At 39.8% G+C, this 10,413-nt stretch overlaps 1 protein-coding gene across 7 annotated transcripts in view; it reads right to left on the bottom strand.

Annotated features, from left to right (window-relative positions):
* Window positions 1–711: 711 nt before the first annotated feature.
* NCKAP5 (NCK associated protein 5) overlaps window positions 712–10,413 on the bottom strand; it is a 409,981-nt gene continuing 400,279 nt past the window's right edge. For 2 of the 7 annotated variants that reach the window (XM_064451092.1, XM_064451096.1), the window contains one exon: window positions 713–2,327. In XM_064451092.1, coding sequence (XP_064307162.1) covers window positions 2,046–2,327 — 282 coding nt within the window. In that variant the 3' untranslated portion in view covers window positions 713–2,045. Of the gene's footprint in view, window positions 2,328–10,413 lie in introns of all 7 variants that reach the window. The other 5 variants (XM_064451091.1, XM_064451090.1, XM_064451094.1 and 2 more) reach the window with 3 other exon arrangements.

Below are 10,413 nucleotides of genomic sequence, written 5' to 3'. Positions count from 1 at the left end.
AGCGGAGCGGAGCGGAGCGGGGCGGGGATCCCGCCCGCTGCCCCGCGCCTCAGAGACTGGGAAAGTTGAAGGAGGGATGCAGGAGGTGCCCCGCTGCTGCTCCTGCACCCCCCACCCCCCCCCCCCCCCCCCGGGAGCCCCGCGCCTCCCATTCGGCGTCCACTTGGCCGGGCGCTGCGGCGGGCTCCCACACCCTCCGCCCGCCGGGGCGGCTCGCCCACCCGCCCTCCTCTCCCCGGCGGCGAGGCACGGGCTCCCTGCCCCCGCCACTTCCCCGCACGCCCGAAGTCCGCGGGTGGCCGCCGGATCGCGGAACGGCCCCGCTACGAGGTGTCGCTCGTCCTCATGCAAAGCCCCCTATCTCCTGACAGGGGATGCTAAAGGGTGGGAAACAGGGGCGGTGGCTGCGTACGTGTCGGCGCGGCGATCCCCCGCCTCCTCCGCGGGCACACGCCCGCGCCGAGGGCTCTACACCTCGCCGCTCCCGGCGGTCGGGCGGACGCTCCGGAGCCGGCCGCCGCAGTCCTCGCCCGGGGCGCGCTGACGCCTCTCCCCCAGCGCGGCCGGGCGGGCTGAGGCGGCGCGAGCGGCGGCTGTTGGCGAGGCGGGGCGGGCTGAGGCGGCGCGAGCGGCGGCCGTTGACGGGTGAGGGCTGAGGCGGCGGCAGCCGTCGGAAAACCCGTCCGCGGGCACCCCTACCCGAGAGAATTTTTATTTACAAAAGATGTTTCAATGAAAATTTCTAAAAGTCGAAAAAGGTGATGCAAGTTCACAGCGGAAATGACTTAAAATATAACAAATTGCACAGAATTTAACACTGATTGTACAGTATTTCAAAGATTAACAGGCATGTGCTGAAGAAAACGTAGAGTCTAGAAATATCCGAAATATATCTAGTTTACAGATCGCTGTACAAAAAGCAGTTATAAATACTTCACAGCTAGAAAAAATACACAGAACCTTTGAAATAGACTTTCCCTTACATATAAACAACCTTTGTAGAAAAAGAAAACCACCCAGGACAGGCCAATCCCCCCCCGCTTCAAGATATGTTTGAACCAGTGCTGGTTAGCACCAACAGCTTCATGTGTGTCACCAATGGGAGTTGAGTTTCAATTTTTAAAAATAATTTTAGCATTTCCAATTTAATTTAGACCAAATGGGGACTACAAAAGATAACACAATATGGTACATTCATAATTTCATAGGCAATGAGTACAGGGGAGGTGGAAGTAGAGAAAGTGTGCTGCAGTCAGAAGCGATGGGTGCTTTGTGTAGTTCTCCTTCGTACAAGACTCCCCTTGGTGTCAGTGGCGAATTACTTTGACCCTGATGTTTCAGTTACGCACATGACTGATGAAGTCAATACCAGCAGTATCAGGCCTTTTAATCTATTAGTTTTCTTGCCATGTCAGAAGTCAAAACCCTTTTGAAATAAGACACCTGTTGTAAAGTTGTAATAACTAAAATGCATGTTCCCCTAGAACACCTGTGTGGAATTGCACTAAAAATTAAAAAAAAAAAAAAAAGTTTTGCAAAAGGGAGTCCAGGAAAGTTTATTACAGACAATTTGGCAGGCTCAGCTTTATGGTAACGCAGTGTTTCTACATACAGTTTGAAGACTAGAACAACTATAAATCTTTTTTAAAAAAATCTACTAACTTTCCTTGTTAATATTAACATCAATTTCTTTAAGTTAGTCATCTGCCATTACAGGAGCATAGCACCAATTTAATATTTATTGCTGTCATTTATCCCTACAAATATATTTTCCCAAGATATTTACAACTGTACAAATATTCACAAAAGTGCAAAATTAAGACTACTCTGCGTAACTGTTCGTTGCCTTCAGTGTTGTGTCTCGCGCATCACGGTGACTGCCGTCTTGCCTTCCTTGATGCTGCGTGGTGAAGAGTCAGAACGCCCTGTTGTGAGTACAGCGATTCGGAGTGAGAATTTTCAACCACCGTCTCTTCTCCCCCCTCACTCCCTGCTTGCCTTTGGCTCTGGTACATGCCGCGGTTGCAGCCCACTGGGAAGTGTTTCTATGCGTCGTTCGAGCCTTGGCTGGCACAAGAGGAGAAGCTATCGTATAGAGAATCGCTCAAGGATTCTAAATTGTCCACGTCGTGCCTACCCGAGCTATTTAAGGAAGCTTCTTCTCTCCTTCCATTTTCTTCCTTTTGTCCTTCAACCTTGTTCAGACAGTTCTTCTCTTTTTCTAATAAAAGTACGTTATTGCTGTTAAATTTATTGAGAGACTCCAGGGAAATTTTAGATAATCTATTCTGGGAATCCTCTTTTGTGTCTTCAGTTTGCTTCAGTTTCTGTAATAAGCAAGGGAAATATTAGAAACATATTTCTTACAAAAATAAAGTTATCCTACTGTACACCATTAATTACCATCTTTCCAAAGTTCACAGGGTTAAACGAAATACATTGTTAGATGCTTAAATATCTGATATAATTCAGTAGACCATTAATGTCCACTTTAGGATAAATCGTAACTTTAATGATTCAGCTGAGACAAATAGGACTCCATTTACAAAACAGTTAAGTGCTATTAATGTCTTAAGTAGCAGATCCTGGGTATGCATGTGTTAAGCATCTCCAGCATCTTCACAGTAATTCTTCTCCTTTATGAATACGTTGTGGGATACGTTTAAGTGGGTATTTGTTTAAGTAGAGTTTGGAGTCTGCTAAAAAAAAAAGAGGTGCACAGACATGTTCAGAGGAGAAAACAGCATTTTCCATAAATTACAGACACAAATGAAACTTGCTAGAGAACAACCTCACATTTTGCATGTGTAAGCCTATTGATTTCCACAGACCCAAACCCTCTCTAATAGACAAGAAAGCAACAAGACAGGAAATTATACTGAACTGGGCTAATCCCCACGGACCAGAATCAATCAGATATTGGCCAGGCCTACTCGGAGGAGTGTTGTAATTCTGCAGGAACACCGGGCGATGTATTAGCACATTATATTAAAAACACACAGTAGGATTATATGAGAGTAATTTCATCCCTTTGTTAGCTGCTGGTATTTTCAATCAGAGATCTGACCAAGGAATAGTTAGGGAACTGCGCAGGGAGCAGTTCAATAAAAATGACCTGCCGTTCATATACAGGGTGTTTCAGAATGGGTGTAACTAACTTCTCTCACAGATAATATTATCACAGAATGAGAAGATAAGGTTCCACGCTTTATAGGACTCTCATAGAGGTAAGATGCAAGAGTTCTGAGATACGCTGTCAGTGCAAGCCTCTCCTCATATTTGGTATTACCATCAGATAGCGAAGACCGATTCAGTAAATTACTGTCCATCCAAGGCACAAATATTTTGGTTTAGACAGAAAATGAAATGGTATTTTAAGCACACTGAAAATACAGCATGGCCAGATGCATGGATGATGTGGATCATTACATATGCAGTTGTAAAGGGTCATTAGAATGTTTTGAAAAATTCAGGTTTCAAGTCAGTCAAACGTTGCGCATGCTCTGCTCTGTATTCCTGGAGATTTTGGGCAAGAAGAAGGCAAACTGTTACATAGTTTGCTTGTTTTTATGACAAGTTAGATAAAAATCAAAATGCCAATCCAATGACTCTTTATGTTGTGCTTGTGTCATATTTCATAAGCTAGCAATGCCTGGATTAGGCTAGTGTTTTTATCAAATGTTTCAAGCAGACTTAAGCAAAGCAACAGGAGATACTGAAGTCCTAGTAAATGAAAATTTTCCATTTGGTTCATTAATTAATCTTCAGTCTAAAAGGTTTTAGGGTGTGTTATGTTAGGTTTTGATTTTGGATGACAGTTAAAACTAAGGTCTTCAATACCTGTAATAATGTTTTCTGAAATAGAGGAATATAACCCTTGGAAATAGGAACAGACACAAATTTAGGACCCTTCAATATAAATTCTCCACAATTTCAGCTTAAAATGTTCTTCCCTTTGCCCTCATTTGAAATATTATACAATATTACTAAAATAGTTTCACTTCTCTGTAGGCCAGATGAGAAAATTCTCAGACATGGCATCAATAACATACATATTAGCACTTTTTGCTCTTCAGAGTACTGAGCCTAAAATGCTTTATTATATGACAGACTAAATGATTTTTCTTTGTGTATATTTATCCCATGTCATAGCTTTTCTTTACATAAATTGAATGTGGCTGCTTAGCACAGACTTGGGGCTGCAAGAAGTCAATATGGGTGTTAGTAAGGTCTATGATAAAACTTCTATTGATTCAAATGGAGCCAATTTCAGCTCTTGGGTAGGAGGAGCAGAGACACCTAGAGTATTTGCTGCACAGAGCAGTCCAGATGAAGTATCAGAATGAAGAGTAGGATCTTTGGCTGGCTGAAGGATAGATTTAAACCACAGGACAGACTGGAGTGAATTCAGCGGTATATTCTGCATATACGTAGTATCAATAATTGATTATACCCTAAAAGCACAACCTAAACTACAGTCCTGCTTCAATCACACCCTAGTTTGTAATTTAATATAAGGCTAACAGTTTACAAAACAGATCTGAGGAACTGCAGGGAACAAAAGCATTCTCTACAAATTTTAAGGAGAATCATTGAATGAAATAAAATTGAATTGAAGTGAAGCCCATCGGTGAAACACCGGCAAAAGATATACAGAGTAGCGAACAGTGCATCTATGACACATCAAGAAATAAAGGCAAAACTAATTCTGAAAGTTGTAGCAAAATTTATTACTAAACTAGAGACAGAATTCAGAAATAAGTTATGGATGTTTTGGGGACATACAGTTGCCCTTTTTAGATGTCTTAATGCCCAGTTACATCCTTTTGTGAAAACAAAACACAAAAACAAAAAACCATAAAACCTTTTTTTGGTGCAAAGGTAATACTTGTGTGATGTGGAAAGTAATAATTTGTGTTTTTTCATTTGATTCAGGTGACACCTGTTTGGCTACAATACACTGTTTCAGGCCACCTATTGCTCATTTTCTAATCAGGTAAGAATGTGGGATCATCTGGGTGGGACTTTTGGTAGGGAATTAATATTCTAGAACTGTACTCAGATATCAGATATACAATATGATTTTATCTCACAATTTTATTAGTACAGCTGCACTTAAATCTGTTAAATTTTCTGTTAAATCATATATGGAAGAAAAATATATTTGTAGTTAGAAAGTTAAAATATCATATTCTAGACGTTGACACATAGAAGAAAACTCATTCACAGCCTGAGCTCCATGACCAAAACTGAAGAAAACTTCAAGGAGAGACAGTAATGTAAGAATATGCATAATGAACAAATAATTTTCTCCCACAGTAACAAAATTATGTACATTCCTAGAGTTGAAAAGTCACTGATAATCTCTTTAAACTTGGTGTGTCAGAACAAATGATACCCCAAGTTCTGTAAGAATTTTTTCTGTAGTTACAATAGATACAATTTGGAAAAAATTACCGGAGAGTATTTACTTAGATTCATCCTTAATTAAGTTTCTTATTTTTCATGGCAGTCACAACAGCTGCTACATGAATCAAAAGGCAAAACCAAAGCAACTATTATTAGAATTTGTTTGATAAATTGTGTATGCGGTTAAGTAGTGTCTTTAGTTTTGTTCATGTAGATTTGTTACTGACTTCAGCAGTCACAGATATAACAAAGAACAAGGGTTAGCTCGAAGATGTTAGTATTGTGCATTTTAAAGTAATTAGTTCATTAATGCATTTGAGAGTCACACTAATATGAATCAGTAGCTTCTCTGCAGACAGGAACATTTGGCAGCAGATCAGATGCCTTTTATATCCATGAGAACTGGGTGAGATTTGGTAATAGTGTAGAGAGCACCTAACCCCTAGGCCATGGGTTCCAGTCAGACCCTTCCTGTATTAGCAGTGACTTGCTGCACAATGAACCGGTGGTTTTACCATCACATGAAAAAAAAAAGGCCTTGGTGATTTTGTTCAGCATTGCTAGAAGAGCAAAGATGGGACCAACAGTATGTGCTTGCTCCCTGACACAATTCTTCTCAGAGGTAGTACTGAAATACCATTTCAGCCTGAAGGTGTTGACTTTGCTGCTATTATGCATCTGATCTATGTATAAATAAGGTGTCTGCTGCATTTGGTGTGGTCACTTACATGTTCTCCTAAGTATTAACTTAAGCAAAAAGGTGAAAAGATGAAGTCACAGATTTTGGTCTAAGCAAAGAAAAAAAGGCTCAGTGCAGAAAAGGAATGTGATTTTCACAGTGCCTCTGTAAAAGCTTTGGCCCGTCATCCTAAAGCAGATCAATGTATAGCTTGTTTTACTTATACTAACTATATTTTCATATAGAAAATCCATACCATTATAGCCTCGGGGTATGGGGAACATTTGTTGTTCTACTCTGTGTGAGTGGAGAGCTTCCCACCACTGGTGTTCCTTAGCTAGTCATACGGGCACCTTATGCGACCTGAGAGCAGTGACTGGTTGTCAGAAGAGGAGAAACTCTATCTGACATAATACAGACATTCATCATGAGTCACATCACTTTGAAATAAACTCATGAGTCATGAATCAGAATAATGTTTCCTTGTTGGCAACATCCTAAAGGGAATAACTAAAACCCATTAGTGATATAATAAAATCTGGCATGTCACTTCAAGCACAGAAAATTAGGAAAACAAAACTAGCCTGCAGTTACACTGATACGTTATAAATAGGTGTTATTTCTACATTAATACATCAGATCAGATTTTTTTTAAACTTGAAAAACGAGAGGTTACATGTGGGTAGAATGCATTTTTAGTGCTGTGTGATCAAGGACCAGTCACAACTGTAGCTATTCTGAATGGCACAAAGACTCTGCAGGTCTAATAGGAAGGAGCAGGGAAGGATGGGCTGGTCCACAGGTACAAAGGACCCCCAAGCAGGCACGCAGAAAGGAATGCAATAGCAAATCCATTTCTTCTGTATGGTAACACGCAGAAGCCCTGATTGCCTGAAGGTCAGGCTATGCTTAGAAGGCATGCCAGAGCCCAGAATTAGCAATGAACCATTCTGCAGGACAAATGTATTTTCCAGCTGTCTAAGTTTAGTTAACCAGCACTTTAAAGGGCTCAGAATCAGTTACACACAAGAATAAAATGAACTTTATTTATGTCTCTCATGCACCGGGCAATTTAATTTTTAGATTAACACAAAAGCAAGAAGGGCATTCCTTCAAGTAAAGTATAACTGCAAAACACTATTGGGTAAAAACAACTAAATTGCTATGAGAATTAAATATAGATCAACAAAATCAATACTTAATTGTATAACTCAAGGTCTTTCATTTCAGATCTGATCTCTAATAGGAGATACAAAGTATGTTCACTTTTTATTTTTTTAGTTATTTTTTAAGACTTTATTGTGAAGGAAAACAATTTTCTTGACTTTTTCACCTTTTTAAAAATTGTTAGTTGCTTTGTCTGTACATGTTCAAGGTAAACTTGATCCCACAATACCACTGTTTCTTATTTTAAATTCAGAGTTTTACCAATTTAGGTGTCCTCTAGTCCTGTAATTGCTTTGTATTTATGACACAATGGGTCTACGTGGGATATGCAGTTGCAGCATTACAAAGGTTGTTCATATATAACCTATTTAGTCAGGCATTTTTAATACGTTCACAACTTGTTGTAAAATAGGTGTATTGACATACAGAGCAGTACTCTGATCAGCGATATCCTGGTGTAATCAGAAGTAACTTCCCACAGAATTCAGTGGTGTTACACAACCGTTTTGCAGTAGAAAGGTGTAATGTGAAAGGGGTTGGTTTTGAACTACCAGGTTCTATCACCTAGCCAGGTCAGAACACAATGGCAGACTCTGTGGAAAGTGAACAGTCTCCAGGTCTCATTTAACATCAGGTGGACAGGTAACACTCTGCAGTGAAAATAGTTGTACATTCACATCCAGGAAACTACAAAGGTGAAAGCTGTAACTGCATGACCTCTGCTGTAACACAGTTGAGCTAAAAATGTGATGTTTGAACTTCTTTCTCTTTAAAGCATAACCTTAAATCATGAGTTAAGCCTTGCTCTCCCTTGTATATTGTCAGAAGCTTTCATCTATTTTCTGGACTGACACTAAAATAATTTTTGAAATAATGAATCACTTTTCTTTTTTCTACTTGAGCAGAAATCTCACAATTATTTTGCAGTAGCAGACAATGACATTGTCAAAGACACAGCATCAGATTTTCAAGATAAGCAATAAGTGCCAGTTTCTTTTCTTGGGAAAAAAATGCATTGATATGAAGTATTTTTAAGTTCATTAGTCTGTTCAGCAGTTTATAGGAAAGCCATAAATACATAGGTACATATCGTCATCCACTTACAGCATTATGGGACAGCATTTCTGATGGGCCTGAATTGTAAGTAAATTACCTTAGAGAAAATAAAGCTGATTAGCATGAACTGTGTACGATTCATAACTGCAGATCTGGACAAAACAGCTATCATTTAATGAATAGGTGACCAAGGAGTTGACACTTGCGTTGTCTATAGCTTGAGTTCTTGCGCAATTCAAGAGATAAAAGATAGTTTAATGAACCGAACCTTATGCTTTCAAAAGCATAATTTTTGTAAAATGACGAGATGACTAGGTACATTCAGCATTCTAATGCCAAGAATATCATCCTCATAATTTACAAAGTATATGATTGTTTTGTGACATGACAGGATTGTTTGACCTGATAAGGTATATACCAACCCTCTTTGAACTTTTGCATAATTTAATAAACCAGAATTTTCAAGTCCCAGTTTCCAGGTGAGATAAATCTAGCTTTTAACCTTCTGCTCAGTTATGAACTGAATGCCACAAATGTGGTTGTTTTCTTACAGTGCCTCAGAATGGCCACTGGCTGCATCCACTGTGCATGGGCAAAGTTTATTTAAAACGGAGTAAGAAAATACAATTCTAGGTGGCGATACCTTGGAAAATGGACACAATGCAGCTGCTCAGTTGAGTGTGTTGAGGGGATTTATTAAAAAGAAAAGCAATTAAACACCAGAACTTCCTCCAGAAGGAAGCAGGGCCTCACTGTTCACGCTGGCAGAATCACCAATTTTGCTTCTCACAGAGGGAATCTACCCACTAAAAGCAATGCTAACAGCAATCAGAGGCTCATCACAAGGCATTAAGGAAGAAATATCCACGGTGGGAAAGGAAGCTGGTACTCAGTTTTTAGCACGTGACAGACTGAAAATGAACAAGACACGCATAGGATACACTTCACCTTTTAGAGATCCTTTTAGAGGGAGTTAGATAACTAAATTGTTCTGATTTTTCTAGAGATGGGGAAAAAAATCACAGTGAAAAAAAATTCATACTGAATGATAAGATTGCTGACAAAGTTACTGAACTCAACTTAACCATCTGAAGTTCAATACTTTTCCTTGACAAAATTACATTGCCAGTGATAACCTACCGAATGGTACTGGTACTAAAGCAGTCCTAAGTAACTTCTCTGTTTCAGTATTCATCAGACTGTATTTTACCACACAGCATTTATGTGTACAGGGGTTTGTCCTACTGAATGGAAGTCATCGTCCTTACCTTGATGAAAGTGTGGCTGATTGTTTCAATAAAGAAGGGGTTTTATAACAAAAGGGCTATAGTTTTATCCTGGACTAGAGGAATACTATTTAAATTGGGCTACTTACTCAGAACTGAATCAAGAATGAGAAAAAAGTATGGTTCAAGAAAGATTTTTTTAAATCTAATACAAAATGTGGTTCTTAAAGAGACAGATTCTATCTCACATTAGACTGTCGCAAAAAATTCCTCTCAAACTCAGAAAATGCAGGATCGTACTCATACAACATACATTCTCACTGACATTTGCAGTAATCAGGGTCATTTTTCCGTATGGCTGAACTATTCTCAGACTACTGTTCCTAAGTATTAGCTGTGTTCTTACCTGTCTTCATCTTCCACCTTTGGCTTTTTTGAACAAGGCTATTTATTTTGGTAATTACAAAGACACTTATCCCCTCACTCTCCAGTGATGTCTGAGTTCCTGGCCTGTAATGTCTGTATGTCAGTCATCCCGCATGCTGATGGAAACAGAATTGCACTTCAAGACTGTACTGCAAATGGTAATTGGTGGTGGGCAATGATTTTCCACACTAGTAATCTTCTCTTTTGAGTACTGGGCTAGATTAACTTCAGGTTAGCCTGTGACTCTCCGAGGTACATCAGCTGACCTAAGGGCAAAAAGACAGAAGCAGCAGATGGAGAAGGAGCAATGTTATGGGGCAGCACCAAGAGCAAATCAGGGGTATGAAGAAACCGTGTAGAAATAATTCTCCCGGCTATGAAAATTGACTTCTTGTATGCACTAAGAGGGCTGTGCTGTCTGCAGGGGAGTTCAAAGAGTGTGAACCTCTG

Source organism: Phalacrocorax carbo, chromosome 5 (assembly GCF_963921805.1).
Source record: "Phalacrocorax carbo chromosome 5, bPhaCar2.1, whole genome shotgun sequence".
NCBI lineage: Eukaryota > Metazoa > Chordata > Aves > Suliformes > Phalacrocoracidae > Phalacrocorax > Phalacrocorax carbo.
The sequence above is the reverse complement of the archived record's forward strand: the minus strand, read 5'-3'. Positions and strand labels throughout refer to the sequence as shown.